General features: G+C 45.9%; 1 protein-coding gene across 2 annotated transcripts in view; it reads left to right on the forward strand.

Moving 5' to 3' along the window:
• The window catches only part of Kiaa0040 (KIAA0040 ortholog), a 32,784-nt gene extending 15,018 nt beyond the window's left edge, over positions 1-17,766 (forward strand). For both annotated transcript variants that reach the window (XM_015992648.3, XM_076547795.1), the window contains one exon: positions 16,098-17,766. In XM_015992648.3, the coding sequence (XP_015848134.1) occupies positions 16,228-16,527 (300 nt within the window). In that variant the 5' untranslated portion in view covers positions 16,098-16,227 and the 3' untranslated portion in view covers positions 16,528-17,766. The remainder of the gene's footprint in view (positions 1-16,097) is intronic.
• Positions 17,767-27,015: the final 9,249 nt, after the last annotated feature.

Raw genomic sequence — 27,015 nt, forward strand, 5'->3', positions numbered from 1 at the left:
CCGTGCACTCTTAGAGATACAGATACACCCATGCAGAGGGCAGGTGAGGGTTCATCCCCCACACTGTTCACGCTCTGGGACAAAGGAGGCTGTGACCCAAAGCCTGGTGACTCTGAATCATCACACCATGCTATACATTCCACAAGGGTGAGGTATTGTTGAAAGGACGATGTTTCCGCTCACTTTCCCGATTTGGCATGGGCATTTTAAACCTTAACCCTGTAAGAAGGTAGTATTTGACTCTTAATTGCCTTGAACTTCTGTTAACATTAAATGAAGGGGGAAATGGAAAGGAAAATAGAACCTATCTGTACCGCTTTCAAGTCGCATAATTGTATATTTTTGCCACACCACTAGTTTCCAGCCTGTAAAGCCTTCCCCCCGTCACCACTGAGAAAGAGAAATAAATCCGCCATTCTGTTAGTGCTGCAGTTCGAAGAACTCTAAATACCCTTCTCCGGTATTAAAAAAAAAAATGTAACTTTTAATTTAAGGTCTATTTTTTAATTACCACCTGTGTAGGAGCCCTTGAATCACATAAGTGGTTGGTTGTCCTCTTGAAAAAAAAAAAAAAAAACACCACTCTCCCCTCCTAAAGGATATGAGTTGGAAGACTTAAGCAGCAGCGGCTGGGGTCCCCCAGGAGCTGAACTCCCCCTTTATTTATGGAACAGAAATGGTGCCACCCCACCCAAGCCACTCCTAACTCACAGATGACCTCAGAGGCCCGAGCCTTCCAAAAATAAAACCTCACCTAGCTGCTTTACCACACCCACAAAACTTGGCTCCAGACTTTCACCAGACACTTGTAAAGAGTGAAAATGAGGGCTGAGTAACTGTGGTCCTTAACCATATCCATGGCTACAGACTTGGTGAGGACTAAGACCGGGATGTGATCGGGAGGGATGTACAGAGTGTGAGTGGTGGCCGTGTGCATTCATGGACCCTCGGCCGTGGAAACCCAGCTCCTGAGGACTGATATTCATAAGGGACCTGGGAGGGAGGAGTGGTGGGGTGGGTGGAGCACCGCCCTGGGAAGAAGAGCTGGGGTTCCCATTCTAGGTTTAACGCCGTCATTTTTGTGTTCTGCCTTAAAATGCCACTCCCTGGCATTTTGATTGTGATTTTCCCCCTCCTCGGTGTTCTTTCACGTGTCTTGTCTGTTCTTCACGTGGGAGAGCCAGGGCAGGAAATAACTTCATTTCTCAGACAAGGAAAAGACTCAGAAAGTTTAAATGATGCTGTCCAAGGTCAAAGACATGGAAGGCAACTGACCTGGAACTAGACCTGGTTCCCCTGACCCCTGGCTTCATAGTCTTTGCCCCTCACCCCTCTCCCAGCATTTTGCACTGAGCCCAGGGCTATCTGCATATGTACTAGCTCCTCCACAATCATCCGTCAGCTTTATCATTCCTCGCGTTAACCAGAGACGAAGCTCGGTCAACAAAGAGGTGACTGCTGCTCAGACAGGCTGGCCCTTTGTCCTCATTTCTGCTTTCCCCGTTGCTGGGTAGCTCTCTCTACACAGATGGTAGCACAGAGAACGTGTGATGTGGTCCCTACACCAGGAATTTTGTAATTCAGGCTGCAAGCTTTAAACGCCTCCGGGGACCAGGTAGTGAACAGGACTAGATGAAACAGGGATCAGAGAGAACTCGGGCCCTTTTAAAGCTCCACAGACTATGCATTCATAGGATGTTAGTACAGCTCAATATTAGGATTAGCTAAAAACTGAGGATTTTATATAAGTGAAAAGGAAAAAGGATTAGTCATCATCATAATAAAGCATGGGTGTGTTGGGTATAACTCCTGGAATACAAGTGGGCATTGTACCCATCATGAAGGCTCATGCCTTAGAGGCCCATCACCTTCTGACAGGGTGTTGGATTGCGCTTCCCTCTTGCCATGTGTGGGCTTGTTAAAACTTGAGCCCCATCAGGAGGTATAGCTCAAGGATAGAGCATTAGACAGCAGATCAAGAGGTCCCTGGCTCAAATCCAGGCTCCCCCTGCTGATGTACAGTTATAGAGAGATGATGCAGTGGTTAAGAGCACTGGCTTCTCTTGCAGAGAACCCAAGTTCAGTTCCTAGCACTTATATAAGGCAGCTCACAATTATCTGTGACTCCTATTCCAAGGGATCTGATGCCCTCTTCTGGCCTTTATGGGCACTGCATGCATGTAGCACACAAGCAAGTAGATACACATCTACATAAATAAAACTAAATGTTGAAAATATGAGCCCTTTAAAATCACAATCTAAATATCATCGGGGTATTTCCATAGGATGTGGCACATGTGGAAGTTCTCACCTGCTGTAGGGGATTACTAGGTGAGAAACCATCGTCCTAACAGAAAGACTCCTGAGAACGGAGATCACCTACCAGAGAAGCTACAGCGGAACCTCTGTGTTCCACTGGGATTAGATCAAAACCTGATTTTGCCCTTTGGCAGCTCCACGGCCTTGGGCAGAATTTTTTAAATCTCTGATGGCTTCAGTTTCCTCAGTAGCGATTTAAAAAAAAGATTACATTGAGCTGTTTAATTCAACCTTGATATAAAGGCTTGAGAGGGAGAGAGAGAGAGAGAGAGAGAGAGAGAGAGAGAGAGAGAGAGAGAGAGAGAGAGAGAGAGAGAGAGAGAGAGAGAGAGGATATTTGTGCACTTAGCAAGACCTCAACAAATGGTGGCCTTTGAGTCAACAGACCTCCTGTTCTTGTGGAAGGTGCTAGGACCTTTGCCTGTGCTCTGGCCTTCTGAAGTATCAGAAGTAAGTCAGAAGCCAGGACAAATGAAAACAAGTGAGTATTCTAGCTGAAACTAAGAAGAGAACGGCTGATAGTGATGTACAAAACAAACCCCCTAGAAATTCAATCCTGGGGGCAAGGCGGCAGGCTGAGTAGGGACAGAGTCACGAAAGGCAGCAAGTTAGCAGAGAGAAAGAGCCAACTGTAGCTGCCCTGATTTCCTGGGAGCCAGTCAATGCACCTGTTAAAGCAAGTCAGTGAAAAACTGATCAAGCAGGGATCAGAATGAAATGATTTGTTACTAAAAGGATGTTCTAGAATACTATGATGCTTTGCACTCTTCAAGGGAATGTTAAGGCACCCGCCGTGTGAAGGGCAGTACATGCTTTGCACACGCTCTGACTCCTCTCACCTAGAAATGTGTTCTCTGGTTAGTCTGACTCAGAAGACGTCAGTCCACATTCCACCAGGCTCTGTGTCAGACTCAGGGCCAAGTGCTGCAGCACAATATATAAATGCCCCACCCTGCAAGCCAGAGGGAAAAGCTGAGCGTAAAGCATGGGTGTGAATGCTCCCAGACCCTCTACCATGTGGGCAGAAGGGACAAAATTCTTGGCTACACATTTCTGGCTTATGAGAAGAAAGGTTAGGAAACATCTTCCTTACAGTCTCTGGGGGGTAAATCTGAGGAAGTTGCTGACTTGTTATGGGCTGGAGATGCTGTGCTCACCGTGAGTGCAGCTGGATGTCTCAAGGAATCAGAGAGAGCCATGCTTGCCAGAGAGTGCTCCTGAGAGCGGACCAAGTGGAATGAGTTGTTCTCGGGGTCTCTGACAAAGGTGAGAAAAGAGAGGGAAGGAAAAAGGACAGTGAGAAATAAAGACGAATAGAGGAATTGGAGACTCCAGACCTTCTGTGTTTTTCATAATAGAAAATCAAAGAAAGTCAAAATAAAGCCCATTTTAAACTCTTTCCTTTGTTCCTAAGTCATTTGCTAATTATTTCCCTGGTATCATTTTTAAGAAGAAGCTGTATCTCTGACTCTCCCTGTATGTCCTAGCATGGCTTAATTAATACTTGATTGATTGAGAGATTGACTCATTTGAACCCAAAGTGAAATAGAGCTTTTTAATTTTCTTTTCTGCTGGACCTGAAATAGAGCATATAGTAATTAGGAAGGGCCCCTTGTTATCTAGAAGTCCCGGCTACAATGGGCTCTTTGTAACTGAGCACCGGGAAGGTAGGTGATTATTTAGAAGCTGATAAAGACATACACCACTCCCAACTGCTTTCCTGATAATGGGATTTTCATGGTCATTATTTCCCTCTCCAGTGAATTCTGTGGCTGGAGGACCTGACTGGACAGTGCTAGATGGATGGGCAATTATCCTCAAAGTTCAGTTATGATCAGTGCTCCCCTTTTCTACCCTCCATTCTGTTCTTTCTCCCGGTGACCTCATATCCAGGAGGGCTCTCACTTTCTTTTTCAGAACCCCTGGGTGAACTTCGTTCATTCATAGAGCTCCCTGCCCAAATCTGGACATTCAAAGGGAAAAGCCAGGCCAAAGGCCCTGTTCTCGTGTGGCTTGTATTACAGAGGAAAAAGACAGGCTTTAAACATGTATGTCTCCATGAGCAGGAAATCGTGTGGTTAGGAAAGAGAAAAGGGGAGAAAGAGAGAGGAGAAGGAGGAGAAAGACAAAGAGCAGGAGGACGAGGAGGAGGAGGAGAGAGGAAGGCATCAGAGTGAATGAAGTATTTCAAAGTGAGTCATACTGCAAAGATGACAAGACAAGATGGCAGGAGAAGCCCCTTGTGGAGGTACCATTACAGGAAATTTGAAATTCTTCTGTGCTAAGACCTGAGTGTTATAAAGTATTCATATCAAGTTCCGAGGTTACATGTGCCAAGCAAAGAGATAAATTTTTTGAGTGAGTAGAGAAACCCAGGATAGGACACAGTGAATGAAGCAGAAAGTGTTGCTATGCAATGTCAGAGACAGAAATGGGGCTGAATGATGGAGACAGGGACCAGATGATGTTGACAGGGCATGTATGATGAAGTCAGGGACCAGGTGATGATGGAGGCAGGAGGGGTAATTTGTGGGATATGATATAGTATTTATCTTTTACACTTCACGTGATGGGATGTAATGGAGCATAAGCTAGGGATGGGGGCACTGTGGCCCGTTCATGTGGCGAGGACAAACCACAGCAAGGGAAAAGTAGAGCCAGAAAGATTGGTAAGGAGGCCATTGCATGAACCCAATTAACAGGGGCAATGATCTAGTCTTGGAAGTGCAGAGAAGTGGATGCATTTGAAAGGCATTTTAGAGTTAGAATCCGGATGATGGGGTCATTCTTCCACTGGGTTTAAATGTTAACAGAATCCCTTTCCGTGGCAAATGTTCATTATCACCTGTTATGTGATAAGCACAAAGCTAGATCTTCAAGCCATACAGAGGAGTGAGAATCCCTCAATGAGGAGCCTAAAAAAAGTGAATATGAAAAATAAGTCAGCAAACACAAGAGTGTTTGAGACTTACATAACCCTTTGCATCTTCCTGAATTCTTGTAATTTTTCAAAGAAAACACATTTATAGTGCATTGAGATCTGGTCTCTGCTAGGTAACTGCCTCGGTGGGAACTCAGAAGAAAAAGCAATCATTTTGTGGGGGTCAGGAGATCTGGAGTCACACTTCAAGGAGAGGCCTGCATGACCAGGAAGGAGTCCCCCTGAGGAGTGGATGGAGAGAGGGAGGTGGAAAGACGTGGGGCAGATGAAACACCTCGGAGCATGAAGTGGGGAAGGCTGGGAACGATCTTGGAAACTTGGTGATGACAATGGGGTAGAAGATGAGGCTGGGATGGGAGGAGGAAGAGATCACAGGAGACTGGTCCTCCATGCTAAGTAGTTGTGATTTCCATATCACCAAGGGTTAAGCAGTGGGTACACGTCACATTTAGAGTTTAGAGAGATTTAAGGAAGAAAAAAAAAATACTAGAGACCAGTTTGAGCACTTGGATGAATACGGCAGAATTGGGTTTGAAGAGAGCACACATCTACATCTCAAGACCCTTCCCCTAACATTCCTTTTCCCACCCACAGGACTTGAGCCCACTTGCTAAGACCTGCTCTGCCTTTGTCACATGGGCTACCACCCTCATTCCCGGGCATCCCTGTTCCTTCTCCCCAAAGAGCCCCACCTTTTCTGCTCCTGCCTTCGGGGGGTCTTTGTCCATGTCTCTGTGCATAAGTGGATCTTTGTCATCCCCCCCCCACTGAGTCACCTCTGCAGAGACCACTGTAATTATTTTCTTTATAGAAATGAAAACACATTTGCATTTATTTCTCTGCTCACTTGTCTACTGTCTTCTCCCTGTGGAGAATAAGTTGTTTGGCCACATCTCTCTTGTTCATGAGTCTATCAGCAGTGCCTAGGATGCAAATTATCATGTACAAACAGCTCATTAAGTACTCCGGAAGAAGGGAAAAGGGAGAGGAAGAGGCAATAAAGGATAGTGTCACATGGAGGTGACAAACCAGACTTGGGTACCACTCCACACAGTCAGGTGAGGTCTATGAGAAGAGGATGAAGAGATGTATTTCTGCCTCTAAGTGATATCCATTCACAGTTCTGGAATCAATGGTTAGAAAAACAACAGTGAGTGAGCTATTCAGAAAGAGCCCCCTTGTTCCAGGAAAACTAGAGAGAGAAGAGAGAGTCTCTTTTAGAGGCTTGCATATCAAAATTATTACATCAGAAACATGCTGAAATTATAAAGGGCAAACAAAATCATCATTAGCTGGGAAGCTGAGGGCTGTTTATTTTAGCCAGCGAGTCTTTTTGCTTGAGGTCAAATCATCATATTTATTGCCTAGCTAGATTAGGAGACACTCTACCAACTGGCGAGGTTATTTCTAACAGTCTACTACCGTATTCAGCTCTATTTTACAAGTGAGAAAATTGAGCCCCAGAGAGAGAGGATGACCTGCCATGTGGCACACTTAGTGAGTGAAAGAGCCAGAATTTAGACCAGGATATCTGGTCTCAAAACTGCCAGTCACTGAGGCGACCCATTCTTGGGTCAGAGTTGCTCTCAAGGAGCAGTGTAGAACTCATCGCACATGTTGTAAGCAGTATCAATGTGAGCTGTTCATCAGCTGTATTGGTTGGGATGAGCTAACTGTGGGGGTGGGGGAAGGAGATGGGGAGGGAACACTCAGTGGCTTCCCATAGCAGTTAAGTTCTACCTTATGCTCATTCAGAAGCATCTTCATCTCCGCTGTCCCCGGTTCATGCTGTCCTTCCCTGGCCATATGAGTAAGCAGAACAAGGAGGGGACCTTGGTCAGCATCATTCCCATGGCCCCTTGGGATATAAAGGGGCTGCAAGGTCTTCTGGCCCGCACCCAGAAAGGCAGCATGTAGTGCATTTTTATAAGACACCACCTAGGCGCCCATTTCTAAGGATTTCTTTGGAGAAAGCCTGGCAAGGTGAGCTGAGAAGAGGGAGATACTGGTTCTGGTTCTGGCTGTGCCAGTTGTTAATGGCTGCCCTCCAGCAATGAACTCCAGACTTCTTCCTAACGATCTAAAGGAGTCTCACCCGGTGGCCCATCTCAAGGCTCTTCTAATCCAGGAAGCACATTATAATAAAGTAACCTTTGATCATTTTTAAGAACTCTAGGTTATCATAATCATTTCAATATTGATGATCTATTTGTGTTCTTGTCCAAATTGTAACCATAATTGCAACATTGATTCTGGAGGAAAATACTATCTATTTTCTTTCAACAATCAATTTCTAGTCATATATCATATATGTATGCTTTAGGGCAAGAACAAGCCTCCAACTTTTATTAGAACTAGTTATGTGAAGCAGTTCATTACATTAGAGAAATATGTTTATTTTTCTAATGTCTAGCGCTGGGTTTCAGTAACAAAAACAATGTTCTGCATGCAGATTATTTGCCATGATCCAACAGGTTTTGTTCCATGCAGTTCTTCCGTGCACTAGAGGGGACCTATATGCTTCAGGTTAGCAGGGTAAGAGCTGCCACTAAAATACAGCTCAGGTCAGCAAAGTCAATACCACCGGCTAAGGCTCCACTCTGTGCCCTCACAGCCAGAGAGGCTTGCTTTGTGAACTGGGTGCTGTCATAACCACAGGGATTTTGTAAGGTGGGTGGTTTGAGAACTGGGGTGAGGTTTGGATAGCCAAGGTTGGATAAGGTATTAGAGATGGTGGGGGTCAGGAACTGTTCAATGGGATTCTTCTTCCTTCTTTGTGACTAAAAGAAAATGTATATTTACATATTTACTCTCTCTCTCACACACACATACACACACACACACACACACACACACACACACACACACACACAGACTCCTCCTAGGAGACCAGAGCTAGAAGGAAAGCAGAGCCCAGGAACACTTCCTCGTGTCTTGCAAGTTCTCTACCTCACATCTAGAGAACATCTGAGCTAGGCCTTGTGTCCCCCCATCTCCACCACTACCATCCCCTGTCCTGATGCCACTCTCTCCAAACAACTGGAATGGCCTCCCCACCTCCGCCTCTCCAGTCTGTTTTCTCACACCTGAATGACAGCTTTTTTATGGAGTAGACACTCATTATAACCCTGCTCTGCCTAAAACCCAAGGCTCTCACAGCATGCACCAGCCTGAGCACAGCCCTGGGCACAACCCTGCAGCGACTTTCGCCTCTCTGAGATTCAATTCTCCCTCCCTGAGGAATGAATCACATCTGTATACTCACTCTCACAAAAAGAACAATCAAACAAACAAATAAAATCCTGCTCTTTGCAAAAGGGGGAGAACATTGCTGAATACCACAACCAATCAGAATGCAGAGTTCCAACAGACACATCTACAACTCCCACACCTAATGTTCAGGGATCACTTGGAAGAGAGGTCAGGAAGGCTGTAAGAGCCAGGGGATCGGGGAGTTTGTTGTGAGACTATGTCTTTACGAATGTCAGAAGCTAAACACATAAAGTCTCACCAACATGACAGCCTAAAAATGAGCTGAGTAAGGAAAACGACAATAGACATGCTAAAGTGCATGGAGAAAGCCCATGAGGCCTCATCCCCACATAAAGACCTGCAGACAACTAAGAAATCTAAGAGCAGGAGACATAGTCTTCCCCAAAAAAGAGCATACCAATTGGCTATCCAATACCAAATGGTCGGCCCTGAAAACGTACATACAGATAACATTCAGCAGGGTTCTCTCAACCTGTAGGTCATGACTCTTTGGGTCGAACAACCCTTTCACAGGGGTCGCCTAAGACCATTGGAACACACAGATATTATTTACATGATGAATTGTAACAGTAACAAAATCACAATTATGAGCTAGCAACAAAAATAATGTTATGCTTGGGGGTCACCAACCTGAGGAACTGTATTAAAGTGTCACAGCATTAGAAAGGTTAAGATCCACTGTTAAGATCTACAGACTGAGCAGGTTGTGTTTATGTACTATATAAAATATTTGTGTATTTGTAAATTTGTGTATTATGTAAAAATCAATGAAAAATGAGGCCATGAATTTGAAAGAGAGCAGGGAAGAGGAGGTGGGAGGATTTGGAGGGAAGAAAGGGGGCAATGATGTAATTATAGTTTCAAAAATGTACAAAAAGAAGGCCCTAACCCTGCCAAGTGAAAGGGGCTTCATGAAGGGCTGCCTGCTTGCAGCCAGCCTGCAGGTCTATGGCTTTAATCCTAGACTCGGGCATCCAGAGACGGGGAAGAATGGTCGGTCTTCGGAGGGAAACCTGATGGCGTTCAGAGGACTGTGGAGCTCATAGGTGAGGCTGAAGAAGAATGACTGGCATTTGCTGGCCTAAGCCTTGCCACCAGGCTTTAGTTCCCCTGCAGTCTCAAACTGACAATCACCAAAGTACACTGGTATGTTCATCTTATCAGGAGCGGATGTTTTCTGGAGAAAGAAATTCCTTTGTTTAAGAGGACACAGCATCCTTTACACTCCCTTATCAGGAGCCTTCCAGATCCTGACAGCCCATTCACGTCAACTTTCCTGTCCAGTGTTTATCATCCCACCTGAGGCTATGAGGTCGTTAACTCTTCTGTTGGGGATTATGCTGGTTTTAGTAAAGTAGCAGTTGTGGGTTCTCCAAGAGACATGACTTCACTAGCCTTGGGTAGTTAGCTAGGTTCCCAGTACCAGGCCTGGTTTCCCTCTTGTTGAGTGGGTCTTAAGTCCAATTTAGGAAACTGTTGGTTACCACCAAGCTATGTGTGCCACTACTACACCCATATGCTTACTGTGTCATGCTGATCATTGTGCCGTTCATAGGGGGCATAGCTGGGTAAGGCAGTTGGTTTTGATGCCCCCCTCCTTTGGAAGCTTCTTCTGGTGCTGTGGTGCTGTTAAGAAAAACTAAATCATGGACTTTGCAGGAAATGGATGGAACTAGAAAAGATCATATTGTGTGGGGCAACACAGACACAGACAGACAAACGCCACGTGTTCTCTCTCATCTGAGGCCCCTGGATCCAAATCTTCAGATGTGAGTCCATAGCCCAGAGTAACTGCAGAAACCAGGAAAGTTAAAAGGGACCATTTCTGGGTTGGGAGTGTGGGAGCAATAAAGAGGGGGGGGGCGTGTATTAAGGTACAAATAATATGATGGTGAAAAAAATGAGAAAAATGGAGGGAGCACTAATTAGGAAAGAGGAGGGAGATAAATATAGAAGGAGGGTAATGTAACAGTAACAATGTCTGAAAAAGTCATGAGGAATCATACTAGTAACAATCTACCAAAAAACAAAACAAAAACAAAAAACCTATAATAAACATGGCTGTATATAAACATGCATAATAAATATAATTTTCTCATCTGGGTTGACAATGTTCCCTCCAAGAGCTGAAGATCACCTAACAAAAACCCCAATACCAGGCATTAGAAGCCCTCTTTGAGTTGTCGGCCAAGGCTGGCCAAGAGATTTACAACACATACAGCCCATTGCTGTTGCCCTTGGTTACTTCCCAGAGGTGGAAGGTAAGTCCCTATTGCTGAGGACTTCAGACATGGGGTCCAGAGGTCCCTGAGCTGGAACTGAACTCAAAGCTTCCTCCGTGAGAACCAGCTTTTGGGGTAGTGCCTCTTTAACAATGAGGACCGGGCTTGGAGGTAATGGGAAGCCAGAGATCAAAGCTGGAATTACCCTGTTATTATTAGAGGTAACCTGCAGTTTTATGGATCATGTTTGTATATTTTACAGTTCACAAAATGCATGAAATAGGCTGGGCTGTTTGGATCCTCACAGCATCAGAGAGATGCTTATTAGCTTCATTTTGTAGTTGAGGTTCACTAACTTGCCACGGTCATACGGGTTAATCCGAGGCTCAAGCCCAGATCTTCTGACTCGAGTACCACTCTCCCCTCCGTCACCTCATACTCAGGCAGAAAGAAGCTTGTGGGCAAACAACGATGAATGAATGACTCTTTCCCTGGCTAGACACTACAGAGGAGTGTAGAGATTAATAATATTTTGTTTCTAGGGAACTGAAGGAAACTTCCCCCATTCTCTCCCTCTTTCAAGCTCACCCCCACAAGCACACACATGAAGATTGATTGGCACCCATTGTTCACGTTACAAGAATAGATGAATGACATTTCTATGTCAGTGATACTTGAAAGTAACAAAAAAGATAGGCTCTTCCAGAGTACATTTGGCTCAATGTGTGACTTCTTTTGCATACTGTCCCATGGAAGCCCTAACTTTTCATTCATCCCACTGAGGAGATATTTGATTGTTTCTTGAAAATGCTAATAGCACAAAGCTCATAAATACTAATGAAATGTTATAGATTAGCAGTGCTTCGCAAGTAACCTGGGGAGCCTAGACAAGAATTCTTAGATTAAAAAATATAAAGAATACCTTTTAATCCAATTTTCCCCAGACTGGGTTCCCAAATGTTAATGAGTACTCTCTCTGCCTGTGTGGAGAGCTGACTCTTAACAAGTACCTTTAAGAATGCAGAAGTGAATTATTGACTTAGCTTTAGTTGAAAAGAAATCTATTTATTCAAAGGCTATTTTAGGTGCCACGGGATGGACATGTTTAAGACAGAGGTGGGGGGTAGGAGAGTCTGGGATGTTGAGATAAACACATAATTCAAATGCATGCTTCTATTTCAGCCAACTAAGCAATCTAAGTTGGAATTTGTTTATTATATTTGTCTTTTATGTCACAATCCTTCAATAATAATAATTGCCCTGGGCTCTAAAAGCTGGTGTCAGAAACCATAACTTTGTCATTCATTGCTGAATCTATTATGCCCAGCACAGACTCTGGCACAAATCAAATGTCCAATAAATGTTTGTGAATTGGATAAAGGGCTCTCTTACAATATTTTACAGAGCTTTTCAGATCTGTGATCTTTTCCTAAATGTCAGCTCGGATCTCAGTGACTGCTACAAAGTTCCACATGAGACCAGTTCTCTGCCCCAGCCACCGCTCGCCCTTCTCCCTCCTCTTCCGGTCTCCTCCTCTCCTACGCTGAGCTTCAGACTCATTGGGCAGCAGTTTGTTCTTCCGTTCATGTTCTAGACATTGCTCTCTGCCTGAGATGTTTAAATGTCCTTTGTGCCCAAAGTTCTCGATTAAAATCTTATTTATCTTTGAGAGAATCTGTAAGTGGCTGGAGACTGCCCTACTATTCCATGGCTCAGGACCTTTCGTCTTGCTGATGCCCTGCTTCTTGAAGAGTCCAGCACCACCCGATGCAGAATAGGTTATGAGGAAGTATAGTCTTGGTGTCACTGTTGAATCACAGATACTATGCAAGGAGCCCTTGGTCCCAGGATGGCTATGTGTGGGATCAAGTGAGAGGAGACCAGTTGAATCCTCCCACAACAGAACAGAACATTTGCTCTAAGTCAGTGGTTCTCAACCTGTGGTTGAGCCCCCTTGGGAGTCCCACATCCTATATCAGATGTTAGATTATGATTTATAACCATAGCAAATTACAGTTATGACGTATCAACAAAATAATTTTATGGTTGAGGCGGTTGCCACAACATGAGGAACTGTATTAGAGGGTCTCAGCATTAGGAAGGTTGAGAACCACTGCTCTAGGTGAACCAAAAAATACTGGATATACAAGACTGAGGCAAAGCAAAGGGCCATGGGGAAAATATAATGGAAATTAAGAGGAGGAGAAATCCTTATGTGTGTGTATGGCAGAAGTGGGGGTGTGTGTGGAGTTATGGCTTCTGTGGGGAGGTCAGGGGGCTGTGGCATTATGCGTTATGTATGTGAGGGGCTTGAGGGTGTGGAGTTATGGTTTATGTGGGGGGAGCCTGGGGGTGTTATGGAGTTATGACTTATGTGTGTGTGTGGCAGAAGGTGGGGCTATGGAGTTAGGGCGTGTGTGTGTGTGTGTGTGTGTGTGTGTGTGTGTGTGTGTGTGTGTGTCAGGAGAGGGTTGTGGAGTTAGCATGTGTGTGTTATGTGTGTGGTTGGGGGGGGCGTCCTATGGAGTTTTTGTGTGTGTTACTGGTGGGTGGTCCTGTAGAGTTATGGCTTATGTAGGGGGGGTGCTGGGGGGCTGTGGAGTTATGGCTTGTCTGTGTGGCTAGGGGTTACCTATAGAGTTATGGCTTATATGTGTGTGGCTGGGGGGGGCGCTGTGGAGTTATGGCATGTGGGTAGGGGGGCACCTATGGAGTTACAGCTGCATCGGTGGTTGCTTTTCTCTCCAGGGAGCCTGGAATCTTGGAATGCAATGGTGTATTGGCAGACCCACATCATGGGGTGTCTCCAGCCCTCCCAGGGGCTCAGGCAATGCCTCCAGTGAGAGGACATGGCTTTCTAGAGTACTTTTTACTTGGTTGCATATTGAATTTTAATTTGGGCTTACACTTTCTGTAAACCTGCACTTAGGAAGGAGTTGGGTTTTGTTCTGGGTCTCTTTGTGCTTTGGGGAAGTGTCTCACACTGAGAAATCAATCTCTTTGCAGACAGTAGAATGGGATAAATGCTTAAGTCAGTCTGAGGAATAGCCAAGGATTCTAAGATTCTACAAATCCTGGGCTGCTTGCCAAAAATGGGTTAATTCCATACAAAGGACTAGGAGGCCCAGAGCAATGCCTGTGAATAGTTCACTCTTTGGAGAGCTGGAGCCAAACTTCCCAGAATGAGTAAGTCCAGCTCTGCCACTCATGTATCTTGTGACTTGTGCCTCCATCTCTAGCTGAAGGATGGAGAATGATCACATCTGCTGCATAAGGTAATAATGAGTCAGTGAGTGTGAAGTGAATTAATGGGTAGAATGTGCCTAGAACAATGCCTGGCACATAATAAGTTCTTTGAAAACATAGGCTAAAATCATTGTCGTACTTTTATAGCATTACTGCAGTTCCTGTGGGCCATGGGGTACAGTAATAGGTGCCAATCTGTGCAACTGCAAAAACTGTGCAAATAATACCACTTGGGTTGAGGCCAAATGTCAGCAGACCAGGCCAGGTGGAGGTGAGATGGGCATATGGCCCCTGAGTATATGGGACAATTATAAAGCATGTTATCCAAGGAATTAAACCTCCTCTAGGACAACCTCCAGGGCACCTTGTAACCTACCACTGTGTGTGGAGCACATCTTTAGCCTCCAGGCAGCAGAACCAAATCTGAACTAACCTGGAATTTGGAGCTCAGGATACACACAGGCCTTCTGGTATACCTGTCCACAGTCACAGCACCATCCTACTACTCACTTAAAAGACAACATGCCCCAACCACTCAGGAGTCTATGGCTGGATGATTATAAGTTCAAGCCTATAGTGGCTGACATGTGGAAACCCTGCTGGTCAGCAAAGTGTCAGGTAAAATGCTGTACAATTTACATCATTATCATCCTCTGCTTGTCAGCATCCTTGGGAGGGTGCTGGGTTCATTATCCAAAATTCTGGACATTCCCTACAACTCCATGTAGCCTCAGACATCTGTAGCTAGAGTTTTTCTGGTCCTGCCTGGCCCACAGTCAGGACAAATCTCTCTAACCCACCAGTCCCACAGGAATCTCTCAGACCCGACCAAGTAAACACAAAGACTTATATTGCTTACAGACCGTATGGCCGTGGCAGGCTTCTTGCTAACTGTTCTTATAGCTTAAATTAATCCATTTCTATAAATTTATACCTTGCCACGTGGCTCGTGGCTTACCAGCATCTTCACATACTGCTTGTCATGGCGGCGGCTGGCAGTGACTCCTTCCGCCTTCCTGTTCTTTCTTTTCTCCTCTCTGTTAGTCCCGCCTATACTTCCTGCCTAGCCACTGGCCAATCAGTGTTTTATTTATTGACCAATCAGAGCAATTTGACATACAGACCATCCCACAGCAGACATCTTCTTCACCACTCCAGACCTCACTCACATCTGTCATCCTTAAGTGAAAGAACTAGCCAGAAGTTTCCAGCCTGAAAGTCAGTTATTGTTGATATTCGAGTCCAGGGTAATGTGTTATACAGCAAGGTGTCTCCCCAATTTTTCTGAATCATGTCTGTTCCCAAAGTCACCTCTAAACACAGGAACCTGTGGATTCCAGAATCCATGGGACCCTCTGAGAGTCTACACCTGAGAGCTGCTCCCTAAGATATGTGTGGAGATGTAGAGGCATGAAGAAAGGGAATCTACTTATCTAAGAATAGGAGGATGGTCCCTGTCTCTTAAGTTTGGAACATGGACCCCATGCCTGTTCCCAAGCATCATTTCTCAGGGGGCTGTTAGGTTTCTCTCTGTGCAGAAAAAAAGGAACAGGTAGGGAGGAGATTGAGAAGGTTTGCTTGGAAGTTGCAACCGATGACCTCTTAGCCAGGTAGAGGAAATCTCATCATGTGTTTAAGCTTTAGGGAGCATCTAAAATGATAAGCTGTGTTCCTAGGGAGTTACGCACAAAGCTATCATATGGGAAATGCACGTTCATCACCTGCCAGGTGAATGACAGTTGACAAAAGAATGAGGCTTGTCACTTTAGAGGGCATAAGGTGAGAATTAACCAGAAAACACATGGTATACACACTGATTAATTTATCCAACAACTGCTGAGCACCTAGTGTGTACCAGGTCTGCTATAGTATTAATTCTTTTATCCTAAGCCCAATAGCATGTGTGTACATTATGAGAACAGGTTAATGGTTATTGACTCATTACATGCACTTTGTTTATTGAGTCAATGTAATTTCAATAAATTCTGCAAACTGTTGATTCCTTCTCCTTTCTAAGCATTAAAGCCACTGACACTGTGAAAATGGTGGACCATTCCTTTGCACTTCCCTTGAATTGTCTGTTTTACTCTCTCCAGGTGCTCCTGGTGGCATGCCCAAACCCGAAGCCAAAAGAGGAATCAATTGCAAGCGGCCAGCACTGTGTTCTGTGGAGTCTGGGGCTTGTTAGGTAACTGGGATCCTCTGGCCCCGCACTAGCCCAGCACCATGGAGAGAAACAGTTCCTTCTTCAACTCTATCTGGGAAACCATCCGGACCAGACACGAAAGGGGCGTCTTCAACACCGTCTGCCTGGCTGTCCTCCTGGGGCTGCCCTTAGTGGTGGTCCTTACACTCCTCTTCGTCTGCTGCCATTGCTGCTGCAGCCGGCCACCCAAGAGCGGCCAACAGCCAGACCCAAACAAGAAGAAGAAAAAGAAGAAGAAAAAGAAGAAGGATGAAGACCTCTGGATCTCTGCTCAGCCCAAGCTCCTCCAGATGGAGAAGCGGCCATCACTGCCTATCTAGTGATGGGAAGCTCAGTGTCCTCCCCTCTGGGGCCCAGCCTCCTTCCAACCACAGAGACTCAGGAGGAGCCTTAACAGTGATGCACTCATGCCTACAGATTACTTCAACCAAGGAACAAATGTCAGACTGAGCATCCCATTGGATAGGAGCGTATGGACAATTTTACACTGTCTTGGCAGCTACGTGTCCAGTAACAGTGCTCTCTGTTGTAGTCTCAAGCATGTATTACACTGTCTCTGGTATACTCCATCACAAAAGCACAGAAAACATGTATACATGCACTTTAGATGGAGTCCGAGTAGATGCACATGGCCATTGTATGTATGTATATTTGGACAACAGGTACATGGAACAGTATATTCTGTTTATCATGTGGCCATTTAATATGTACTTTGCACAAATGTACATACTTGCAGAAATGTCTTATGGGAAGCTATGTCCAGATTTAGGCACATAGGCATAATTAAATATCCATGCAAGGCTCTATGCACTATCTATATGCCATTCAGGTTGGAGATGGGTGCTTTCCTCTTCCTATACCTACATAGTATTTTACCGGGAATACATTTGGACATTCCAGGAACCTGGTACAGTCTTACACCCCAGTGTTTATTAATACAGACATAGATAGTGGTTCCTATATGCTTCTGAACTTCTACCTGTACCTAAAAGTTTAAAGTATGGTTCCAAATCCATTCAAAGCTCTTTGCTTGCAACTCACAACAAGGTCCTCATTACCACTGGCAGGTGTCTAATGTGGTCCAAGACCTCTCGGGGACATTACCCCATTACTACTCAGCAAGGTGCCCTCTTCTAAGCAGCGATGAACAGCTCTTGGCAGTAACTACTAGAAAGCTATGGAAACTCATGTGATCTCTTCCATGGGCTGCAGTTACGTGCCCATGCAAAGTAGACACAGACAGAAAGGGTAAGGAGATGCCCCACATAAGCTAGCTATGTTCTGTGTGGATGAAGGTTTTTCCAAACGGAAAGATGTGAGGTCATCACACGTCCGGTCTCAAAGGCAGCACACACCCAGGAAGCAATCCCCTGAGCTTTATAGCAGTGCATGGTGTGTTGGAGGTGGGATATAGAAGCCATGGTTTAAATGAATGATTAAACTGTAAAGGTGTTCGTTGTTATTTATGTTGATGCTCAGGCAAGTATCTTGTGCACAGTAGGTACTCATAACTGTGGATGGATGTACAATCATGTTAGGAATAAACTTGTAATACCTCATGGTTCCCCACCAAGTGACCTGCTCTTTTAAGATACCCCCACTAACTGCTACAAAAGATGAGACTAGGTATTGAGACCAGGGTTGTGTTGCCATATGTGCCCTGTGGTACCTGAGGACATGCCCATAAGATCTGTTCTGAGTCGGGGAGAGCCGTTCCTCTCCAGGCTACAGCTAAGAGAATGAACTGCTTGGTGTTTTGATTATACTGTCACCATGTTATGAAGGCAGAGAATTCCCAACTTGGAAGTGGATTGTACTCTAACAGCTCATTTGTACATCTACTGGGGAGCTCTTTAAATATTTCCCCCATGGAGACCATTATAGAAAGTGGCAAATCACCATCTAATTAATGCCATGGCCAAATTATGACATTACAGTGGTGAGAACAATCCCTGAATGTGATGAGACTGCATGGAAGCTGAGGTCTGCTTGCTCACGTGGGTTACCTGGTGCTCAAGATTCTACTCCATGCCATCAGAGGGTGGCAGTCTAGTGGTGGCTCTTACACCTGGGTCTTCTAACAGACAGAGCAGTCATATTCGCTCTGCCATCCTACAAAACCCTGGTGTCACTAGGCAAACAGGCCTTCCATCCACAGGCCGCTGACCAGAGCAGCACTTCCTGATTCTTTGCCCCTTTGTCTCATGGAAAGCTTGCTGTGGTGCCCCTGACTGGCCTTCACATGTCACAGGATGGCCAGGCTTCTCCCCATGCCACACTCCCCTCTCTGCCAATTGCTATCCACCAGATGCCCTTCCCACCTCTAGCTCTCGGTCACCCTAAGACAAAAGACTTGGGGTAGAGGTGGAGCCAGACAGCAGAGACGGGATGTCAGATAACAGTCCTCAAGAATGGATCACCAGGATCAGAGACCACACAAATAACATGGTTTCCGTGACAACTGGCTGCCAGTTTGAATTAAGACAGCAGTCAATTGTCACTGACGCCATAACAAGGCCTCTGTCTCCAGGCACAGTGTATCTACAGTGTTCTAATCGAATGGACTTGAGCCAGTTCCTGTCACGAAACACCCAGAAAGTCAATTCTCAGTTGCTTCCATTCCCTGGAATCCAGGAGTCCCAAGCCCGATTGGATCGCTGCTTCCTGACCCCTTCCTGTCATAACCTCTCTGACAGCCTTTCTAGAACACTGGGATGGGGCAGGGCCCGTGGTGTGATAGGCCCTCACATGGATGCTGGGGAGCAGCAGCCCAAAGCAGACCTTGGTGTCCTGTATCCCTGCTTCAGTCTTTTCTGTTCTTCTCTTACTGCTTCCTCTCCCTTCATCACTCCTTCATGACACTCCACGTTCTCCCCCTCACAGTCTATCCCAGAGATACAGCCAAGGGGTGGGGGCAGGGTGCTCAGGGTAAATTAATGGAGAACATAAAAGGCTTCGGGGGAGGGGGGACTGGAGGGATGGTTCAGTAGTCAAGAGCACCCGCTACTCTTGTAGAAGATCCGGGTGCCAGACACACACGTGGTGCACATGTATACATGCAGGCAAAACACTCATAAAACAAATCTAAAATTTTTCATAAAGAAGAGGTCTTCTAAACGGGTACAGGCTTGGGGAGGGGGGTCCCCCCCATCCTGGACTTCTGGTTTACCTTGATCACACTCAGCTACAGTCAGAGAGGTTCAATGGATTCTTTTGTTCAATGGATTCTCTTGAGTTCCTGGGAAGAGGAAAAAGAACAGGAAAATGTAAAGAAAGGGCAGTCACTTTTTGAGAAGAACATATAAATGATCAAAGTTGTACAGTATGTGTCAGTGGCTTTTTCTATAAAATTCAAACATGTAAAGTTTATTGAAGTAAATATTTTGAAACGGAAACCCTCCTTGCATGTTGGAGTGAGTTCCTGCTGTCATGTCCCTGAGATATTATTCTCACTCAGAAATGATGGATGGAGAGGTTCTCCCTGATTGGTCAATGCTCTCCTAGGATCTCAGGTCCAAGGACCAGGAATGCAGCATCTCTCCCCGCTGTGCAAAGCAGGCAACCTTGGAGACTGAACTGGGCCGTGATGGCTGCAGAAAAACATACTAATGTTCCCTGGAGACACTTAGAAAATGCTTCTCCAGTGAAGTTGACCAGTATCTTCTTATAGGAAAAGGAAGAAATATTAAAGATGTAAAAAAAATAGGACTTCTGGGTTAATCTGGTGCTGGGAAACTAAGGATCAAGGACCCCTACCACAACTTTGCACTAGTTAAGAAATGAAGTGATCTAGATGCTCCTGATTCCTCTCTCAACCATGCTTAGCTTGTCATTGAAATAGGAGCCACCTAGAGTACTGGCCAACAGAAGCAAGATATTGCAAATGTTCTCTATCAACACTGCCCGGTCTACTGCTACCAGCCACTAAAATTAAATCAAATTGAAGTCCGGAGCTCGATTATGCCAGCCATATTTCAAGTGCTCAATAGCCACCCCATGGGTAGGAGCACCACCCTCAACAGCATGGGGCTAGCATCTTGTGGGAAGAGTAGTCAAATGTTGGTGAACAGCTGTGCTGTCTTAATGCCAGCTCAAGAAGGAAGACCCACAGCACAGCTGTGCGTTTGCTGTCTTGCCCAAGGCAGGCTCTTTCACAGTGTCGGGTGATTGGTGAGCTCCTTCTCCTGTCTCCACACACCCACAACAACCAGGGAGCAGAGTCTTGAGTCAGCCCACTATTCATTCCTCCAGGACATTGCAAAACTTTCCAGTGCAGAGGAGGGGTTGCCCAGAGGGCCACAGCTTACCTGCCAGACCCCTCAGCTCTACCTGCCCGGGCCCGCCCAATACTCCAGGTGAGAAGATGGAGTTACACAATGCAATCATCCATTAGCATTCTCAGCTCATTGGAGTACTCTGCTGGCTGCTTGCCCTTTGGCCTTAGGATTATTCTAGAATTCAAAGTCACAGGCAAACAAGACTGAACAACAGCCATAGGTTCAACTTATTGAGATGTTTTCAGATTTCCATGGGGACAAGTATCACACTTTATTCAGTAATGGCAGGGCATACACATGAAAGTATTTCAGCGTTTACCATGTCCACCGATCCCCAGTTATGAGAATCTGTCCTGAGGGGTCACAACCTGCCTAAAGGAACAGACCACTACAATACAGTGTGTTCCTTGCTGTCCCAGAGGGACGCACATATCAAGGCTGGCATCAGGTCAGGCTAACAAAGAGTTAGTTGTACTGGGGTGAACTGAGGAGGGAGGCCATGACTGATAGAAAGGATGAGAGTCCCTGGGCATCGTGGGCTAGGATTCAAGACTAGGATGGTCCAGATCCTGATGCCCACACAAGTTGTTACTGAGTGCTGTAACCTCCCTATTAAGACTCATCTTCAAAAATTAAACAGAAAAATGCACATAAAACATTTAGCACAGGGCCCGGCTTATGGAAAGTGCTCAAGTTAAGCGTTGTTAATGTGACTAGAAGGAAAAACATGGGTTGTGTTCTAGAAATCAAACCTCAGTAGGAGAGAATCAAATTATGCGCTTGGCTTTCACTCCCCTTTGTCTTTCTTCCATTCATCATCCCGTTGACCATTCATTGAAAACCAGCCTTGAAACTGGCTAGTTCTAGACACCTATTGAGAAAAAAGATGAGTCAAAAGTTTGGGATGACAATACAAAGCCTCAAGATCCAAACACCCCACCCACCACTCCAAAGGGCCTTGTAGCACGTAAGGGGCACTCATGGTCACATTTGATTCCTGCTTCATAAATAAGGAAAATGAGACCCTAAGAAAAGAAGCCAGCGTACCCAGGCTCAGAATGGAGAGCACAGTCATTGTCCAGGAGCTTCATGGGTCTGGTCATCAGTCTGTAAGTCTCCAAATGTCTTTTTCATGTGTTCCACAGCAAGCCCCGCCTCCTTGGCCTCCCCTAATTAAACCTAAAGCTCTTTACTAGCCAAAACAAAGAACTGTATTAGTTTATTTTTGTTTCAACTTACAATACTGGCCTGGAGAGATGGCTCAAGGGTCAGGAACACTTGCTGTTCTTGCAGAGGACCCGGGTTTGGCTCCCAGCCCCACATGGCAGCTCACAACCATCTGTAACTTCAGTTTCAGGGCATCCAATGTTCTCTTCTGGCCTCTATAGGTACCAGGCATGTACTGGTGCATGCACATATACGAAGGCAAAACACATGTGCATACAAAATAAAATAAAGTCTAAAACAAATCATTTTAAAAATTAAAAAGCTGACAAGCCAAGTGAATTATAACTTAAGATTTACAGTACTACTTCAGAAGTATTCTTTTCTATCTTTGCCCTTATAATTTTATAAAGAAGCTCACCTATTTCTGTAATGGTCAGGGTTCTGTGAGCTAGCCTGAGAACATTATTTACATAACACTGGAATTGGAACCCAAAGCATCCACAGAAACAATCCACTTACAGAGGCATTTGGGTTTGGAAATACCCCTGAAACTGTCTACCCACTGCCCAGCCCAGTGAGTGGTGGTAGATGGGTTGGGGGTAAACAGAGTCAAGGGCAGACTAGGCAACCCCTTCCAGGGATTGCCTGCTTATCTGTTGTGCTGGTCTAGGAAAAACACTACCTGAGCAACTACTAAGTTCAGGGTGGATGCTGACTGGACTCAACTGGCCAACTCTCCAGAGAATGTTACTGGAGAAGGAAGAAAAGTGGAGACCCCTCCAGGACGGTCCCTTTGTGGAGGAAAGTTTCCCTTGAACTGAGAGGCACCTGATAAGGCAACACTGCCATCTCCTGGCAAGACTGGGTATAGGAGGCCTCTTGCCCCAGGCTGCAAGCTCCAACCATGTTGAGGGCTCCCGTTGACATGAAGTCTGTTGATCCTCTCCATGACCCTGGTGAAAGGCTTAAAGTAGCGAGTGACTTATAATAGTTTTTTTTTAGTGGAATAGGGGACCTTTCCTAGGAGCTAAGTTTCACCAGCAGCTTTTCATCATCTTTTCTTTTTCTTCCAATTCTTTGCTTGTTTTCATGTCCATATACTCTCCATTTGCACAGCCCACACCTGCTTTTTTTTCCTTGATTACAGTTCTTTGAAAACCTCTCTCTCTCTTTCTCTCTCTCTCTCTCCCTCTCCTCCTCTCTCCCCCTCTCTCCCCCTCTCTCCCTCTCTCTCCCCCTCTCTCCCTCCCTTCCTCTCTCCACTCCTCTCCTCTCTCTTCCTTCCCCTCTCTCTCCCTCCCTCTACCCTGAAGTATTTTCTGGCTTTTGTAATCCTTGAATCCCTGATAATTCTAAGTTATCAAACAGAGTGCTTGAACTCACTTGACAAACATAAATGGCGCACTTTTCCAGAGCAAGCAGCCATGACACACAACTAGTTCCAAGCTCTGTGGTTCACTGGCTACCCTTTGAAGGCGGTCTACCTTAAATCCTGCTGATTCTACAGATCTCTCCCTGACACGGACCAAGGGAATCATTACCCCTTGCCTGCACTATTATGGCAGCTGTGAGCTGGTCTGGGAGCCTCCATCCTTTCCCTATGCCCTCCCCCCCTTACAGATGGTTAAGGGGCACAGGGTGCCATCAGATAGGAGGAATGACTTCTTGTGTTCTATATCACAGTGGAGCAGCTGGCTGGCAAAGATTAGCTGTATATTTCAAAGTAACTAGCAGAGAGGATTTTGCTTGTTCTCAACACTAAGATATGATAAATGTCTGAGGTGATGCATATGTCAGTCACCCTGATCTGATGTCACATCGTATATGCATATTGAAATGTCACACTTTTCCCCATCAATATGTGTCGATTAAAAATAACAGGAAGACTGGGGAGCTAGCTCAGTGGATAAATCAATTGCTTCTCAGGTGTGAGGTCTTGAAGTAAATGTGGTTAGGTGTGGCAGCCCACCAGAAGGAAATCTTTCCACAAAACAAGTTGGCTGGCTAGACTGGCCAAATCTGTGAGTTCTGGGTTCAGAAAGAGAGCCTGTCTTACTGAGTAAATGAAGTAGAAGGTAACTAAGGGAAATGCAGGGTAAACCTCTGGCCTCCACACACACACACATGCCCACTCATGTACACACACACACACACACACACACACACACACACACACACACACACAATTTTAAATAGTTTTCAAAAATCCCACTATGTCACCTTCACCATCCTCTCACCGAACTAATATTTTCTGAATACAAGCCTGCCACATACATCACTTCAAGGTTTCAAAACCTCTGACCGCTCCCCACTGTTCAAATGCTTTCATGGGGACAGCGGCTCTCACGCCTGGGGCCATGTTAGAGTCCCCTGGGGAACTCTGAAAGGCGCGGGTGCACAGAAGTCACCTGAGACCCACTGAAGTGGGATCTCTGGAGGGACAGTGAGTAAAAGGACACACATCAAAGCTCGCACTGGCTCTGCTTGGCAACGTGAACTGACAGACAGTGTGGTGTAGCAGCAGTGAATCGCTGCCTGTCCTTCCCACTGGCTCCCTGGGCGTCTCACCCACTGAGAAGCCACTTTGCCTCCCTCAGGCATAGCCTTACTCTCCCAGGTGTCTGGCTGCTCCCCTTACTGATTCGGTCTATCTTTCTAGACCTGATGTTATCGTGACAGCCTCCTAAAGCTTCTCGGATAATTTTGTTAGAATTACACATACACACACACACACACACACACACACACACACACACACACACACACACACAGTGCCAACCACACTCCTAGTGACCCGCTTTCTCCTCAAGCCACCACACCAACCTGATCAGTTTCCAAGCCATCTTCCTGCACTTCTGGTTGTTAATCAGGGGCAGCAGTCTTGCTCTTCTCCACCTTGTGCATGTCCAGAACAGACAACACTCTGGAAACTGTACCGGAGTTTGTGGGACAGATGTCCTGGCCCGTGCTCTGCTCCTGGCTTCTCATGTACCCCTCGCTCCTCAAGCCTCTGTTCACTTTGGGTCATCTTGAAGCATTGTGGGAACCCATGAAGCTTTTCTAGTGAGATCCGAGCTTGCTTTACACAGCAGGGCTGCATTAGGAGATGGCTTGATCACATGCATGGTTACCAGGTGTCTGGGATGGTCTGCACTTAGCTGGGCTGCGGGGAGGTCTTTTGCTCCACCCCTTGGCATTCCTTTCAAAGCCCTTTAGCAGAGCCAGAAGGAGCTGGTGGTTTTTGACCCAGGCCCTCCTGAGACTATCCTGTTTCTGTCTCTCTCCTCTATATTTCTATCAGAATATTTCTCACTTCTCCCTCCTCAAGAGTACTCTGGGGGGAAATGTAGGGGCAGGCCCCCCACAAAGCATGGAATGGCTTCCTTTAAGCTTCAAAACTTTGAGGATCCATAACCTGGCTCTAAGAAAAGTGTTTGAACCTCTCTGAAAAGCAGATCTACCAGAAACCCATTTCATAGGCCCATATTCAGTTACTGAACTGAACTGCTGGGCTGGCCATGTTAAAGCAAGAGGCAACGTGGAGGAAGGTTGGGGCTGGGGTGTGGCCCACTCTATAAACACTCTTTGAAAATGAATTTCCTTCCCTGCTCACAGTAGAATCTCTGAAGGTCAGTGTCTTAGTTAGGGTTCTGTTGCTGTGAAGAGACACCATGACCACAGCAACTCTTTTTTTTTTTTTTTTTGGTTTTTCAAGACAGGGTTTCTCTGTGTAGCTTTGCACCTTTCCTGGGACTCACTTGGTAGTCCAGGCTGGCCTCGAACTCACAGAGATCCGCCTGCCTCTGCCTCCCGAGTGCTGGGATTAAAGGCGTGCGCCACCACCGCCCGGCTTCCACAGCAACTCTTATACAGGAAACATTTCATTGGGCCTGGCTTACAGTTTTAGAGGTTTAGCTCATTATCATTGTGGTGGGACATGGCAGCATGCAGGCAGACATGGTGCTGGAGGAGCTGAAAGTTCTACATCTTGATCCAAAGGCAACAGGAAGCTACTGTGAGCCACACTGAGTGTAGCTTGAGCAAAGGAGACCTCAAAGCCCACCCATACAGTGACACACTTCCTCTTACAAGACCACACCTCCTACAAGCCATACCTCCTAATAGTGCCATTAGGGGACCATTTCCTTTCAAACCACCATGGTCATCTAAAGAGTTCTCCATAGCAACATAGGACTTTGTTATATACACAAAAGATGCTAAAACAGCTCCAGTCTCCCACACATCACTTCAGTAGCCAGCAGTGGAGCAACCCTGGGGTCAGTGAACCTGGGATGTACATGTTATCATCTGGTGCCATCAAAGCCTCCTCCAGAGCAAAGGCTTTCATAGCAGAACTACACAGAGAGGCCACCAATCCTAGCAGTAGTTTTAATGAGCCATAATATCTGAGGAGGAAATCCAATAATCTATATCTGTGGTGGTTTAAATAAGAATGGCCCCATAGGCTCATATATTTGAATGCTTGATCATGAGGGAGTGGCACTACTTGAGAGGGATTAGAAGGTGTGGCCTTGTTGAAGACATGTGTCATTAAGGGGTGGGCTTTGACATTTCAAAAGCCCAAATCAGGCCCAGTGCCTCTTTCTCTTTTTCTGCTGCCTATGGATCTGGATGTAAAACTCTAAGCTGCCTCTCTATGTCTGCCTGTGTGCCGCCATGCTTCCCACTGAGATGATAATGAACTAAACCTCTGAAACTGTAAGCCAGCCCCAGTTAAATGCTTTCTTTTATACCAGTTGCTGTGGTCATGGTGTCTCTTCACAGCAACAGGACACTGACCAGACAATGTTTTAACAAGCACATGCAAGAAGCCTGTTAAAGGTTGAGGGTGTTGCCATCTCTGTCTCTGGGCCAGTGCTGGGAATTGATTCCACTTTGTGAAGGCAGCAGTTTCTTGCTTGAAGGTTTGAGCTGACCAGGATGAGCCCAAGGACTCTGATTTGCAGAGATGAGGCCCGTTTGTGCAAACAAGCCCAGAATGCTGCAGAAGGGAGTCTGAGGAGAGGACAGGAGTGAAGCTTGGAGGCTCTACGGAGGGACCCAAGACAGAGAAGGAAGTCACCTTGGGCTTAAGCCCCAACAAAGGTACATCAAGACCTAAGAACCGGTCCCTGAAAATATCTCCCCTCCAGGGAAATCTTCAAAGTCCCCACCTCCATCACTTCCACCTCTGTGGCTCCCCTAGCAGTGGTCACTTCTCGAAGTCACAAACTGACTTGGGTTTTGTTGCCAGTCTCCAATGCTAGAGATGATTGGTTGCTTACTGTCAACCGCCACCGCTGGAGTAGAGCATGATTTGTCTATTGTCAACCTTTGCCTAGAATATGTAGAACAAAATATGTT

The sequence above is a fragment of the Peromyscus maniculatus genome, chromosome 11 (assembly GCF_049852395.1).
Source record: "Peromyscus maniculatus bairdii isolate BWxNUB_F1_BW_parent chromosome 11, HU_Pman_BW_mat_3.1, whole genome shotgun sequence".
NCBI lineage: Eukaryota > Metazoa > Chordata > Mammalia > Rodentia > Cricetidae > Peromyscus > Peromyscus maniculatus.